This window comes from Heloderma suspectum, chromosome 8 (genome assembly GCF_057233095.1).
Source record: "Heloderma suspectum isolate Gila_16-S chromosome 8, 16-S_ref, whole genome shotgun sequence".
NCBI lineage: Eukaryota > Metazoa > Chordata > Lepidosauria > Squamata > Helodermatidae > Heloderma > Heloderma suspectum.
Window position 1 is genome coordinate 2,534,850 of NC_139465.1, and position 15,344 is coordinate 2,550,193.

The 15,344-nt window shown below is 48.7% G+C and overlaps 1 protein-coding gene across 14 annotated transcripts in view; it reads left to right on the forward strand.

Annotated features, from left to right (window-relative positions):
* Nucleotides 1–15,344, forward strand: part of FANCA (FA complementation group A) — a 48,735-nt gene that overhangs the window by 17,799 nt on the left and 15,592 nt on the right. For all 14 annotated transcript variants that reach the window (XR_014784695.1, XR_014784696.1, XM_084812661.1 and 11 more), the window contains 11 exons: nucleotides 1,250–1,391; nucleotides 2,813–2,946; nucleotides 3,597–3,707; nucleotides 4,411–4,506; nucleotides 5,295–5,354; nucleotides 7,936–8,024; nucleotides 9,075–9,135; nucleotides 9,312–9,361; nucleotides 11,666–11,742; nucleotides 13,036–13,143; nucleotides 14,894–15,036. Coding sequence is in view for 12 of the 14 variants with exons in the window: in XM_084812661.1 (XP_084668787.1) it covers nucleotides 1,250–1,391; nucleotides 2,813–2,946; nucleotides 3,597–3,707; nucleotides 4,411–4,506; nucleotides 5,295–5,354; nucleotides 7,936–8,024; nucleotides 9,075–9,135; nucleotides 9,312–9,361; nucleotides 11,666–11,742; nucleotides 13,036–13,143; nucleotides 14,894–15,036 (1,071 nt within the window). In the remaining 2 variants the exon portion in view is untranslated. The remainder of the gene's footprint in view (nucleotides 1–1,249; nucleotides 1,392–2,812; nucleotides 2,947–3,596; nucleotides 3,708–4,410; nucleotides 4,507–5,294; nucleotides 5,355–7,935; nucleotides 8,025–9,074; nucleotides 9,136–9,311; nucleotides 9,362–11,665; nucleotides 11,743–13,035; nucleotides 13,144–14,893; nucleotides 15,037–15,344) is intronic.

Here is a 15,344-nt window from a genome sequence, read left to right on the forward strand (position 1 = left end):
GTCTGGCAGACAATTGAACAAGCCATGGTTTACTTTCTCAATCCCATGTTGTTTGTTACCCTCCTCCTTTGCCCGTTCCCTCCCTATATCCCAAATCCCTTTGCGGTGCTGTACTACTGGCATGCAGAGTGGCTGGGGTTTTTTTAAGTGCTCTTGCCCGCCACCTCTCTAGGCTGGTGAAACAACCTGTGAACAACCCACAATTCTGGGTTCAAACATAACATCTGATGGTTTAAACAACCCAGAGTTCACAACCCAACAACAACCCATATGTTCTCTTTCTGGGTTGTTTGTGGTTAATAAACTATGGTTTGTTAGTGTGACTGGGTTTGCACATCACAGCAACCTGGAATGCAACAACCCATGGGTTAAATAAACTGTGGGTTAGTATTATGTATGAGCCTCACCTTTTAGCACAGGCCTTCATTTTTCTTCATTTACAGCTTGTCCTCTTTAAAATCACTTAACTACTGGAATTGCAGTTTTTGGCTTTTGTGTCACAGTCCCTGTTACATCATCTGGGCTGCTTAGAAATAGCAAGTTTCAATTATAACAAAATTGAAACTGGCTCTGAGGAACTGAAGATTAGGCACCGGAGAGAAGGGATTCAAATCATGCATCAGTAAGATTATGCTTGTGCCAAGACGCTTGCAAAACTGGGTGCGTGTGCGTGCGCACACGTGTGTAAAAAATGGAAGTAAAAGGAAAGTAAGGATGTATCCAGGGCATTAGTCTTTGTTTTTTGTTTTTTTAATTAAAAGCCAGGGAGGGAAACCTTCTGTTTGAAGGTTTCATTATGCTCTTGTGGAAGTAAATAGTGGGGAGGAGGGGGAAAAGTCGCCTTTGCTTGGAGGGCAAGCACTGAATATGAAAGTTGGCATCTACTGGATATGCAAACTTTGTGATTCCCTTTCTCCCCCCACACCATTCAATTTGACGGAAGGGACTTCTATTTAGGAGCATTGGAAGCCGCCTTATACTGAGTCAGGCCATTGGCCCATCTAGCCCAGTGCTGTCGACACTGCCTGGCAGCAGCAATTCTCCAAGGTTTCAAGCAGGAGTTTTTCCAGCCCTACCTGGAGATGCTGCTGGGGATCGAACCTGGGACCTTCTGCATGCGAAGCCGGGGCTCCATCACTGAGCCATGGCCCCTCCCAGGATGTCCAGGAGCAATCCATGAGAACCTTCTTGGGTGATTTTTTCAAACTTCCATGGATTCCAAAAGGACTTCCCTGTTCTTTCTTTCTAGCTGTTTGTGGTGTTCAGAGCAGAGGACCTGATCCATCACTTGCAGCAGGTCCTGGAGACAAGTGAAGTGAACTGGCATCATGTCCTTTCCTGTGTTTCCACGCTGTTAGTCTGTCATTCTGAAGCAGAACCATTGGTTAAAGGTACAGATGGAATTTGGAGAAAATGGCCTAGCTGTAGATATTGCTGTTCCTTGCTTTCTAAAGGCTGGAGCCGATGGGGGCATGGAGGAAAATAGCCAGTGGCATGTGGTGCTTAAGGTTGCTAGCTCAGCATTCTAGAAATATTCACAAAGAATATTGACCTTTCTGTGAAATGTCCCTGGTTTGAATATGATACTATTGCTAAATGTCTGCAGTCTTTTGAAAATTTTAGGGCACAATTCTGTGCATGTTTAGATGGGACAATGTCTTACAATTCTCAGCATCCCACAGCCAGCCATGCTGGGAATTGTAGGACCATATAAACTTGCATAGGATTGCACCATTAATTCAATTAGGGATCTTTATGCAGAAGGTATTTAAATTGCCATAAAGTGGCCGGGGGGGGGGGGGCGGTTGTGGAGTTTGGTTTATGCCTCAGATACTGTGTTGGGTCCCATTCTACAGAGAGACGCTTCTTCCATTCCCTTTGAAAGGTAGGGGTTCATGCTCAAGCATGTGCATTAATATCTAAAGATCTGTGGCAGTGTAACACTGGAGTTGTAATACAATTTCTTTTTGGAAAACGCTGGAGGTGGTTTTGAAGTCATTATGCTTATTTCCTTTTTTTGTTAAAATCCCACTTTTCATTTGAAAACTAGCCCAAAGCAGCTAACGGTGAAAAACATAAAAATAAATAAATAAACTTTAACTGAGAAGCAATAACACACTAACAATAAATACAACAGAAGTCAACAGCAAAAAGAAACTTCCCCACATCGTAGCAGCAGCAAGAGTCAGTAATCAGAAAAGAGCAGCGTCTTTGCCAGGCAGCCAAGCACTCAGAATAACGGTGTTTGACGAGGACTCCACAACTCAAAAGGCCCTGGCCCTTGTACCCACCCGCCAGACTTCAATTGGCAGAGGAACACAGTAGAGGTCCCCTGATGTTGACCACTGGCCAGAGGTCAGACCAGGGCAGAGGAGACCTGGGCCCAAATCTCCCTTGGCCCTGAGGCTCATTGGATGACGGTGGACCAGTCATTATCTCTCAGCCTAGCCACCCTGGGCATGTTACCCTGACCGCCTTGCAGGAAGGGTTAAGAACATCTATTCCGCACTGTTCTGCCACCTCACACTCCTCCCTCCTCGCCCCATAGCAAAAAAAGGTTCTGAAATTACTGATTTTATTTTAAATGATTTTTAGGCTGCCTTTCAGAGAAGATGCAAAGTTATTTCTTGAATTTACATTTTGTGTAAATGCCTGTGGCAGTTTCCTCAACACCTTTATGACAAATAATTGCCTAATATAGGAATATTCCAAACCGTGTTTGGCTGCAGTTTGATCTTTGAATACAGGCTCGTAGATCCAAGTTGTTCCACAGATATGTAATGGGTTGGTGATTTTCCTGTGCCTCTTCCAGACCTCCTAGGCCATCTGTTGACAAAAGCCTTTGAGAATTATGATTTGGAAAATATGATCACCGCGTTCTTAATAGTCCGCCAGGCAGCCCTGGAGGGGCCTGCTGTATTCATGCCTTACTCAGAATGGTTTAAGGTAAGAGCAAATGGAGGCTTTCCAAGAAACGTGTTGTGTAAGTGACAAGCCTGGGGGCCCGCGAGGGTAGGCAGACTTCTGTGCTTCACGCTTGGCTGGACTGGATTTGGAGCAGAAATAGAGTAGAACAGAAAGCTGCAAAACCAAAGCTGGAATGTGGCATCATTATTCAGGCACATCAGGAGTGTGGAGCCTCATGTCTGCGGGCCAAATCCGGCCCAGCTGGGGCCCCAATCAGTTCCTCCGGGTTTCCCCACGTGGCCAAGCCCCTTTCCCTGGCTCCGCCCCCTTTCCCCACAACTGCAACTTGTTGGGTGTTTTCCCAGCTCTTGTGCATCTCCCCCCACCCCTTCCTGAACAGCTGAAATGCCACTCCTATGGGCCAGCGACTGGCAGCAAGAGCTTGGAGCCCAAATGTGCTGGTGTTTTTGATATTTTGCCCCTGCCCCTTTGGGCTTTGGCCCGCCCACCACTGGAACGCAGCCCCCGAGAGCTTCTCCAAAATGGAATTCAGCCTTTGGGCTGGAACTGGTTTTGCTGTGGTGGATCACAAGCACACGCTCTGAATGTTCCACAGCAGCACTGGGGCAGGAAAGGTGTTTGCTGGCCTGATGGGGTTCTGCGCATCATGCTTCGCTGCCTCTTTCCAGGATGCCTTTGGGAGTGCCAGTGGCTTGCACAGCAGCAGCAAGAAAGCCTTGGTGTTCCTCTTCAAGTTCCTGTCGGAGCTGGTGCCCTTCGAAGCCCCGCAGTACTTGAAGGTGAGACATCCCCTGGATCACCCCGCCCTTCCAACAGCCGCTTCTCTTGACAGCTGCTTGAACTTCTTGGAAATGTGAAGTGGTCTGGAGCTCCTTGTTCAGCACATTTTTTATACAAAAATGCCATGCTGTTGGACAGCTGGTGCACAGTTGGTCTCGATGGGTCGTGGTAGTTTTATTGTTAATTTAACTGTTTCAAACTGTTTGAAATATTAAAGGTTTTGTATTACTTTGAACTGCCCAGAGAGTTTTGGCTGCTGGGCAGTATAGAAATGGAATGGATTAATTAAGTAACGCTGTGCTGTGGAGCTTCCCTCTGGCAAGTCCTGGGAAAATGGCTTCATAGAATCACAGAATAGTAGGGTTGAAAGGGGCCTATGAGACCATTGAGTCCAACCCCCTGCTCAGTGCAGGAATCCAGGCTTCCCTTGCAGAAGCGCTGGCAGTCCTTCTGCCCTCGGCTCTCAGCAGCCCACACCTCGGAAAGGGAGAAGCTGAGGTGCAAGGCCAGCTTCCTGCGTTCACAGTGGAGAGAAAGTGGCCTTTCCATCACTGAACAGCTCTTCCAGCAAGGCTCGCTGAGCTCCCGGCCCTGCTTTGCAGCTTGGAGAACCTGCTGCACGCACATGCCTTGGGAAGCCAGGCTGGCTGGGAAACGAATGGGCTGTGGCAGTGCCTTCACCTGGCTTTGAACTCTCTCTAGGTCCACATCATGCATCCACCATTCGTGCCCACCAAATACCGCCCCTTCCTTCTGGAGTACATCACTCTGGCCAAAACCCGGCTGGCTGATCTCAAGGTCAGTGAAGGGGCTTCTTTCTTTCTCAGGGCACAATCTCTAAAGCAGCGGTGGGGAGCGTCGGTCTGTGGAGGTTCCCCATCCGGCCTGTGGAGGCTGGGCTCCCTCTGCTAGCCCGCCTACATCCCTCACCAAGCCCCACCCCTGGCCTGGAAGCTCCCAGGCACAGAGAGCAGAATCCCGTGTTACCTCCATTCACAGATAGGAGATAACAAGGGCATCCCCCTTACTTAGCGTGCTGCTCCCTTTCCCAGTTTGGAGGGGGAATGGTGTGCAAAGTGCCTTGCCCACACTGCATCATCCTCAGTGGGGGAAGATGCAGGGCAGGTAAAGTTGGTCTGCAGACAAAGCAGTGGCTTGGAGAGCTGTGATCGGGGACTCACGATGTCGGCTGAATCTGTGCCTCTCCCAGCATGGCAAAAGGCAAAATGGGTGGGTGACATCAGTGGGTTGGCTCCGCCCTGCCATCAGTGGGGTGTGGCCACAGCCACGGATGTCATCCGGCCTGTAGAGGCCTAAAACTAGTTTCTCACCCCTGCTCTAAAGAGAGTGTTTCCAGGACTCTGTTGCCTACCTGGAATCTGCTTCTTATATTCTAGATGTGCAAGAGATGGTCATGGCCTTTCTGCAGGGTAAGGGAGGCACCTTGTATCTGTCCCACAGATCAACCTCGGAACCATTGGAAACTAGTTCTGGTGCTGAGCCCACGCACATACTAACCTTCCCCCATCCCCGTTCCCTGTTACCCTGCGCTCAGCTGTGCTTCTGTTTCTTGTGATACCTTTCAGGTTTCGATAGAAGACATGGGCCTCTATGAGGATTTATCTTCCACAAAGGAAGCCATCCAGGTACCTGAGGGCAGCCCAAACTGACCTCCTAATTGTGGCCAAGTGCGTGAAATAGACCGTGGCGAACGAAGAGTTCGTAGTTGCAAGAGGGGTGCAGAGGCAGGGTGGGAAGAAGAACTCCTGGTTGTTAGCTGTGGCTGTTAAGCTGGCTGACTGTAGTTAGAGGCTGTAGGCCTCAGTTACGTTTTATACGCAGATCAGTAGTTTCAGTTAATTCCTAAGATACTGCATCTATTCTTATGGGAGTCTCTACTGTAACACTAATAAATGCTGCTGTTTGGGAGATGGTGACCTCTCCCAAGGGCAGATCAATCTGACGACTGATTTCATTAGCAGTGTTGCTTTACAGGAGTGGATAACAAATAGAAGGACTCTTAACAGCCATGGTACATCTGCGCCTACAGTGTCAGCGCTGGAGCTGCAGGCTCTTGGTGGCTGCATGTTGCCTCCAGGGTTGGAGGCCATATGGCTCTGAACGCTGAGAGGGAATTTGCACTCAGGCCCTACTTGTGGGCTTCCTGGAGGCAGCTGGTGGGTGACCGCAAACAGAATGCTGGGCCTATGACCTGATTCAGTTTCAGGGCTCTTTTACGTTCCTAGAGGGGTGCACAAAAGCTCCAATGAAGGTAAAGTGGAGAGGGGATTTATTTAAGGGCATTTATATCCACCCTTCCACTGTTTTTAAAAATAGCACCCAGGATGGTTGCTATTTTTAATGAATATTATTTATTCATATTATTATTATTTGATTTATGCCCTGCCCCTTCATCTGGTTGGTGTGGCAGCTTATGTAAAATTAAAAGGACAATAGAACAAATTAAAACATGGCAGGACAAAAAAGCAGTATAAAAAGTCAGCAGAAGTAAAGCAAACACCAGGCAACATAAAAGTGTATGGAGGATTCAGAAGCCTGAGACAATAAAAAGAACTGTGCCTAGCACCAAAATGATACCAAACAAAAATAAATTAAACAAGAATAAGAGATGCCATAGCAGATTAAAAGCAACAACTAAAAATGGCAGGGGTCAGCTGTTGAAACCCTAACTGGGCAAATTAGAAGCATGTCCAGAAAGGAAGGTCTTTACTTGGTGGTAGAAGACAGACTGACTAATAGGGCAAACAGGCCTCCTGGGTAAGGGGATTGTCCAGTTCAGGGAATTGCACAGAGAAGGCCCTACCACTGTTGCCTCAGCCTCAAGATGCAGAGAAGAGTCTCCCCCATCAGAACTTAAGAGGTGCGTGGGATGGTCCAGGAGGCTGGAGCCAAGCCAGGGATGGGCTCTCAGAGAATTCTGAAGCAAGCTGCATCCCCTTCCAGTATCCAAGCCGTTCTTCAGATTGATGGGTGCTGGGAAATTATTAAATATTGAAGCAGGCAAGCACTTCTGCTGAGCTTTGTTTTGGGAGTTTCTCCTCAAAGGCGCTGCTGCTGCTGCTGCTGCTGCTGCTGGCGTCTGCTTTGGAGGCTTCCCTTAGGGACTTATTTCCAGGGCCTCACTTGGTTTTGCAGTCCCATTTCACCTCCTGCCCACTGCTGGCTCCTCTTCCTCATATGCTCTCACCTCTCCTGACCCTCCCACACCTTAGAACCCACAGGCTTGTTTTGAAGGGAAGCAAAATCTCTTGCTGTACATGCTCAGAAAGGCACAGGTGACAAGACAGAAAAGTGAATATAAGAAGAGCCCTGCTGGATCAGGCCAAGGGTCCATCTAGTCCAGTGTTCTGTTCACACATTGCCCAACCAGCTGCCCACGGGAAACCCACAGGCAGGACATGAGTGCAACAGCACCCCCCCCCCCCCCCGCCCAAGTGTAAGCTCATGCAATTGGATTTCTATGACAGAAATGCATGTGGCATCCTGGTTTGGTTAGCTCAAATCAAGATTATTATATTTATCTATTTCTACACGTATTCCAATAGGAGATACTGGAACTTGTTGATGCACTGTGGAAATTAAGCATAGCAAACTGGCATTTTTGGTTTTTTTCAAGTGTGAAGACTAAAACTGCTGACTATGACATGTAGGGGGTATATAGATTGTTTTGTGGAGGCTTTGATTCCAGTTTCTCAATGTCTGCCTGGTGAACGGTTGTTTATCATTCCTCTTATCTCTATATTGGGCCCTGTAGAATGTCACAAAATTATTTTGGTTGGCTCTTGTAGTTTTTGCAGTCTATTTCGGCTGCTCTTTGTGCCAGACCCCAAAGTGCATTAATTGTCTTTCTGCCTGGCTTTAGCCAACGTTTTCTTCACACTGATGAGTATCTACTTTAATTCCTTCACACAAAATGTATGCAATTTGGAAGATACTCTTGAGTACGGTTTACCCCATACGGTTGGCGTTTTGGTCCTCTTACTCTTCCCTGGTTAGGCCTGGTTAGGCAGTCGTTGTTCCCATCACCAAGTGTTTTGTTATTGTTCCCATCACCAAGTGTTTTGTTATGCAACCGAACCATTCATGTCTCCTGTGGGTAGATGAGACAGTAGCAAAGCCCGAAAGAGCATGCAAGAAAGACACGATTAGTTGTAAGAAAGGGGATTAAAAAACATTTCTTCCTCTTTTGTTGTGTGCATGCATCAGCCACATTGTCAGGCCCTTCAAGATGCTGAAAAGGCCGTTCAGATATTTGAAAACACTGCGAAGATCCCAGCAAGTGTGATGGAAGCCAGGTATGGAATCTTTATTGCCACTTTCTAAAAGAGTCTATTTTGATGACCTGGAAAGTGGGGGAAGAACAGGCGTAAAGCAGGGGAATAAAAGATAGCTCATGGAAGCTGTTGGCGTGTACTGCATGGTGCTGGAGGCAAACCGCAAGCAGCAGGCTGTTTGTACAAAGGACCTTTGAAGGAGGAAAAGAGCCAAGGATGCATGAGGGGCGGCCCCCCCAGAACGAGTCCTTATGGAAACATCTCACACTTCAAACACAGACCATCTCTTCCACTATTCTGCTTTTGTTCCAGCACAGCTTGCTCAGGAAAAAATGGTGGTGGATTATGCCCCTCCAACTGCAGCTTCAGATCACTTGCTTTAAAGCAATGGTGCGGAACCTCTTTCAGCTTGAGTGCCAAATTCCATTTCGGAGAAGCCCTCTGGGCCTGTGTTCCAGTGGTGGGAGGGGCCAAAGGCAAAAGAGGGAGGAGCCAAAATACAGACAGTGCCAGCCTGTTTTGGTTTAAAACTCATAACTGCCATTAACTCGGCCTTAGGAGGGGAATTTCAACCTTTTAGAAAAACTGCACAAAAGCTGGGAAACCACCAAACAACCAGGCCCAGGAAGTGGGTGGGGCTGTCTGGAGAACTCTGGAGGGCTGGATTTGGTCCGTGGCCCTGAGGTTCTGCAGCCCTGTGCTAAAGCAGCTCCATGGACTTTGGATGGACCTTCTCATTTTGAGGAAGCTGTGATGGACTGCAGTTGAAGGTGCTTCTGCCTCCCTGTGAAGACCCTGATAAACTTAATGGCATGTCTTAGTTTTTGTGGTGGCTTTCTGTGTGTTGGAGTTCTCCCTCCCTGCGGTGAAACCGCCCTGTAACAAAACAAATCAAAGGGCCGTTGTAGGTATAAAACACCCACCCACCTTCTGTGTTTCTGAGATCTATTTTGTGGAGTGGGTGGGTGTTTTTTTAATATGCTGATTTTAAGGCCTTCCGAGAAATGTTTATCTCTACTCTGTGTTTCAGCTGTGATTAATCTCTACTACATTTGCCTTCTTGTGTTTCAGTATTTTCAGACGGTCCTATTATACTTCCCATTTTATTCCAGCTTTGCTTGTGCCACGTGTGGTTAGTATCCTTTTTGTTTCCTCCATTTTTAGGTGACAAGTGCAGTTCTTAAAATAAATTCCTATTTATTCATACATTTTATTTCTTAAAACTCACTCTCAAAATGCAGGGTCCAAATGCTTGCATTAAATCCACAATGTCAACATATATATTAAATGCATATTTTAAAATTGCAGCTTCCTGAAAAACCTGATTCCCGCATGGCGTTGATAGACTCCCTCAGGAGGTAAGGAAGTGGGATGTGTCAAGCTGCCATCTTTTCCCAGGTTTCCAGCCTTCTTCTTAGGGAACGTGACATTGTCAGAGGCTACCACCACGATGCATTTAGGGTGCAATCCTATGGGATGTGGCCTTGGCTGCTCATAAGCTTCCGAACTTGGAGGCTTATGAGTATCCAGTGCAGAGGAGCCTTCTGCTCTGCATTTTAGCTAGACAGGCAATTTCACCTGTCTAGTGGAGGCTTCGGGGAGGGGCAAGGAAGGAGTGTGGGGATGGTTGGGGATACGTCATAGCCCCATGTCCCCAACCCCCTCCCTTCTCCCGGGATTGTCTCCTTTTCCACATCTCTGTGCTCCATTTTTCGAACTTGGAGAAGTACCCGCCACAGTTCTCTCCATGTCGACTACGACGGGGAGGGGAGCACAGTTTCCCAGCTCGGAGCCCTGACTTCGAGTGTGGAGCCAGGAAAGTGAACAATCCTATGTCCCCCCAGATGCTGTCTAGGGGACATAGGGTTGCTCCCTTAGGGTTGTTTCTGTGTCTACAGTAGTGTAACCCAGTGATGTTACACTCCCCCCCCCCACCCCCTGAACCTTGCTGCCTCTAGTATATGCCTGTAGACTGTTCTTCGGCCCCTAGGTTTCCTTTGGATACTTCATGTGCAAAATATTCCCATGTGATGCAAAATGATCTTTATCTCATAGTTGCTTCCATGCTAGAACCTGCAAACGTTTTATAGTCAGCTAAGTTCAGAGGCTGAGAACATAAAGAGCCCTGCTGGGTCAGACCAGGGTCCATCTAGCCCAGAATTCTGTTCACACAGTGGCCAACCAGCTGCCCACAGGAACCCCACAAGTAGGACATGAATGCAACAGCACCCTCCCGCCCATGTTCCCCAGCAACTGGTGTACATAGGCTTACTGCTCTGATCCTGGAGGTTCCACACAGCAAATTGATATAACAGCAATGTTTTCTCCATGGCCAAAATCTTTCCACAATATCTATTCACAAGCCGGTTCCATTCAACAAAGGTCTTGTCTATAGCGCTAGTTGACAGCTTCCAGTTTGCGGGTCCAGCCCATTTTATTATTTCCCTGGTCAGCAATAAAATGGACGGAAGCTTTTGATTTAAAGCTGGGATAGGGAACCTCTGGCCTGCAGATGTGGCCCCTAGGGGTTCCCCATCCAGCCTGCAAACTTCTTTTGCTTGCAGGCTGGATCGGAGATAAGCGGGTTTTTAAAGGCCATTATGGTGGTGGCTAGAGTGTTGGACTGGGAGTTGGGAGATCTGGGTTCTAGTCTCCACTCAGCCATGGAAACTCACTGGGTGACCTTGGGCCAGGGACAGATCCTCAGGCCAACCTACCTCACAGGGTTGTTGTTGTGAGGATAAAATGGAGTGGAGGAGGATTATGTACGCCACCTTGGGTTCCTTAAGGAGGTAAAAAGGCAGGATATAAATGTAATGAATAAAAATATCCTTTAACTAACCGGTAAAGAATGGAGCTGCTGCATGGGTGTGCATTTTGCAGACGGGAGACCTGCTTACTTGTGAGTAGACATGCGGAGGCTTGGTATTTGGATGCTATTTGCTGCTGAGTGATTCAGTCCTGCTTGCTTCTGAATAGACATGCTGAAGCCTTGTCCTGCTTACTTCTAAGTGGGCTTAAAATGGTAATAATTACCATTTTACTCTGCCTGTGGTGCCACCCACAGATGGAATGTGGCTCCGGAGTCCTTTCCCGTGCTGCCATTCAGCCTTCCAGCAGAAAAATGTCTGCTACCCCTGATTTAAAGGACCAGCTCCCCTTAAAATCCCTAATAGCGCTTTGCCTCTCCAATGCTGCAATCCTCATAGAGTGTGTAGGAAACTGCCTTCTTACCAGAGTGCACTCTTTGCCCACCTCGCTCACTATTGTTGGCTGTGACAGCCAGAAGCTCTCCAGGGCCTCAGGCAGGGGGAACTTCCCATCACCTGCCACCTGGCCCTTTTTAACTGGAGATGCTGGGGATCTTGGGATCTTCTGCATGCAAAGCATGTGCTCTGCCACTGAGTTATGAACCTTCCTCTGTTGCATTTTATAGCAAAAATATTGCCGCAAACCAGATCTTTTAAAAAAACACGGGAGGACAGCACAAACAACACAGGCATGCAACTATTTTATGACAACACAGTGTTGGTTTCCTGGAAAATGCGAGTGGACAAAGGATGCCTTTTCCAGACCAAAGGGCTAGTGTGGAAGCAAGCAGTGGTGGTAATTTGAAGCCTGATTCAGTGGTGGTGTAAAAATGTTTGTCTCCCCTAAAACAGTGCTGAAAAAATTCCACTGAAAACATATGCTGCATATCTTGAAGAATGCCAAGCTCTTAAAGAAAAGCTCTTGCAAGGTGAGAAGAATGAACTCAGATGCTGTGTGTGTGTGTGTGTGTGTGTGTGTGTGTGTGTGTGTGTGTTTAAAACAAACCCCTTGGCATTTTCCCAAGTATAGCGACCTGTTTCTGTTGTAAAGAGGAGAATGTGTTGCAGTTCCGAGGTGTGGCATCTTCCTGGGTGTTAAGAGGGGTATCGGAGCCCTGTTGGGGTGATGCTGCTGGTGCTGAGCCACGAAAGAGTTTCAGAGCATGTAGAATCTTGGGGCTCAGAGCCTGTTGAACTACAGTGTTGTCTGCATAAGCTTCTCTCTGCACCCTCTGGTACAAAGCCTGGAAGGTGATGGGGAGCAGATGTGCCCTCAAGGGACCTGCTGCCACCTTGGAGGCGCTCTGGTTCTTTCTCCTTACTATAAAGACTGAGATGCTGTGATCAGGCCTAGCTGTTTGGAGTCCTCGGTGCCAGGAATCAGTCAGGGTGAGATGATGGAGATGAAAGTGAATGATTCATTATGAGGAAGTGGTTTGGTAGACACTGACTCCTGGTGGCTGCTCTAGTCAGCTCACGGCCTCTGAGTAGGAACTGAATCAAAATGATTTGCCTGCTTTTGTCCTTTAATGCAGCTGGCTTGATATTGATAGAACTGCATTGGCTGTTATCTCTAAACGATTGCTGTCTGTCAGTTCCCGCCCAGGGCATTGCGTCTGTGGAGCAGGTTTAGCAAAGTACACTGCTAAATTAGCCTGGAGGCTTCGGTGTGCTCAAGCAGCTGAATATTGTTTCTGTTTCGGGGTGAATTTGGTCAATTGGTGCTGTGAGCAACGGTAGATCTGTAGCTTGTGTGTCAACCAAGCACCCCACAACAGCCTAGATGAGCCTTCCCTAACCTGGCACCCTCCAGATGTATTGGACTGCATCCCCAGCATCCTCAGCCAGCATGGCCATTGGGCTTGATGTGGGTTGCAGTCCACCACATTTGGAAGGCTGAGCTAGTCTGTTGCTTTTACAGATGCTTTGTTGAAGTTGCCCCGTCAAATTGGTGAGACATCAGCCGGAGGGTGTTTATACATTACAGGCTCTACTGAACTGCATTTCCTTCCCCTTCAGGGGAGAGACCCTGGCCAGTGGCAGAGCATGCCTGCTTTGCATGCAGAAGCTCCCAAGTTCGATCTGTGGAACTTCCAGTTAAAAGGCTCAGGGAGCAGGTGACAGGAAGGTCTGCTCTCTGCCTGAGACCCTGCCGAGCTACTGCTAGGCTAGATGCAGGAACAGTCTTGGCCTGGCCTAAGGCAGCTTCCTGTGTTCTGTAGGCGGATCAACGGACGTGGACACGAGTGGCCTCAAGGAGCCCTTGGAACTGCTGAAGGCTGAACTCGAAGCGCTGAGACTGCTGACTGCAGATGAAAACAAGCATGGTGGTATGTGAAGGCAATTGGGACATACAGGGGGAAAATAAAAGTGAAATGCCTTATTTATTTCTGTTTATATCCTGCCTTTCATCACAAGGAGCCCAGGGTGGTGAACAACCCATAGAACACCTGAATACTGTAAAAATCGTAACTCTAAAATTACGAATAAACAAAATACAATGCAACCATTGCTACGACACCAGGAAACAGATAAAACGCTTCCCTACACCCCCAAAACATCAATAAATAAATACATCTTTAACTGGCACCTGAATGACAGCTGAATCTTTGCTGGATCCATAGTCAGGTGCCAGGTGCAGTAGCCCCCACAGACCACATTCCTTAAGGGCATCACAAACACAGCACGTAGCTAAACCATGGAGTTTGCTACCACAGGACGTAGTGATGGCCACCCATTTGGATGGCTTTAAAAGGGGGTTAGATAAATTCCTGGAGGAGAAGGCTATCGATTGTGACTAGTCTGGATGGCTCTGTGCTGACTCCAGTACCAGAGGCAGTGAGTCCATGTGCACCAGTTGCTGGGGAACATGGGTGGGAGGGTGCTGTTGCACTTGTGTCCTGCTTGTGGGTTCCCAGTCAACAGCTGGCTGGCCACTGTGTGAACAGAATGCTGGACTAGATGGGCCCGGGTCTGATCCAGCAGGGCTCTTCTTGTCTTCTTAAAGCCTCCCTGGCTGATCTTAAATCCTGCCTTAGCCAGGATCGAGGGAAGGCTGGCCTTCAGCTACCTGGGCTCGGGGTGGTGTAGGGCTTTGTACCGTAGCACCAGCACCTTGAGCTGGGGCCAGCAACTCGCCGGCAACCAGCGCAGAGATTTCAGAGCTGGTGCGAGAGGCTCACATCCCACCGGCCCTGTCAGCACATGGGAGCAGCGTTGGGCACGAGCTGCCGCTTCCAGACCGTCTTCGAGGGAAGCCCATGTAGACAGCTCTGCAAGAGCAAGTGAGGGCCTGCGCTGCGGTGTGGCGTGTTTATGGCCCACTTACGGTCCTGCTTGCTCGTGGAAGTGGGGTTAGGCAGCCGGGTGGGAAGGCGGCTCTGGGAAGACTCTGCCGTTCCCGGCGTCAGCCAGCTGGGCAAGGCAAGTCCAGCCAGGCGTGGCTGGCCAGGAAGGGCAGCTCGGGTGCCCGAGGGCCAGGTGTAGCTGCTGCGTCTCTTCAAGCTGCTGCCGCATGCGGTCGAGGAGAGCTGCTGCGAGGGCATGTGTGCCGCAGCTTCACATCACTGCCTGGCCGAGGCGGGCGTTGGCGCTGCGCCTCTCTCGGCCCGTGCAGCTTGTTTGGGGGCAGCGGGGGAAGCAGAGCCACGAGGCGCTCGCCAGACCAGGCTGGTGGATGGTTGTCTGATTTGCTTCCATGTTCAAAAGTGGCGCTTTGTCTTGGCTGAAAAAGGCTCGAGTAAGTATAGCATCCATTGGGGGGGCATACGTGCTAAATGCAGCCCCCCCCAGCCTCATTCGCTTTAGGCTACCCAAGTGTGTTTCCTGTTCCCAAATGTATCACATGCATCCAGTCAGCCCTCTGTTCCAAGTGTTGTTTGCTAAGACTCTCCATTCCTTCTGCTGGAATCAAACTCCCATGTGCTTATGGTGCTGCATGTACAGGCTGGCAAAGCAACTTATGTGTGAGCTTTTAAAAACATGAACAGTTGGACAGCTCCTGCTGGCTTCTCTTTCAACATCTTACCTGTGTGCAGACCTTCCTTGTCAGCGCTTCTGTCACGTTGTTGTTCTGTGCAGCGGTGCCAGCTCAGATTGCTGTGGTCTCTGAGAAACTGACCGGGGTTCTGGGCCGTGCAAAAGATGAGGATGAAGCTGCATCTCTGACTCTTCGAATCAAGCTTAACCTTTCCACTCCTGAAGTTGAGCAGCAGCATCAAGAGGTATGTTATATTATTTATTTATTTATTGCATTTATATCCCACCTTTTTCCCTCCGAGTAACCCAGAGCGGCATACATAATCCTCCTCCTCCTCTCCATATTATCCTCACAAAAACAACCCTGTAGGTAAGTTGGCCTGAGAGTCTGTGACTGTCCCAAAGTCACCCAGTGAGTGAGTGGAGACTAGAACTCAGATCTCCTGGCTCCCAGTCCAACACTCGAACCGCTATACCACACTGCCTCTCACGTATGTATAGAGGAACTTTGCCCACAAAAGCAGAATTTCATGATCCCCAAACCTAGCGCTCT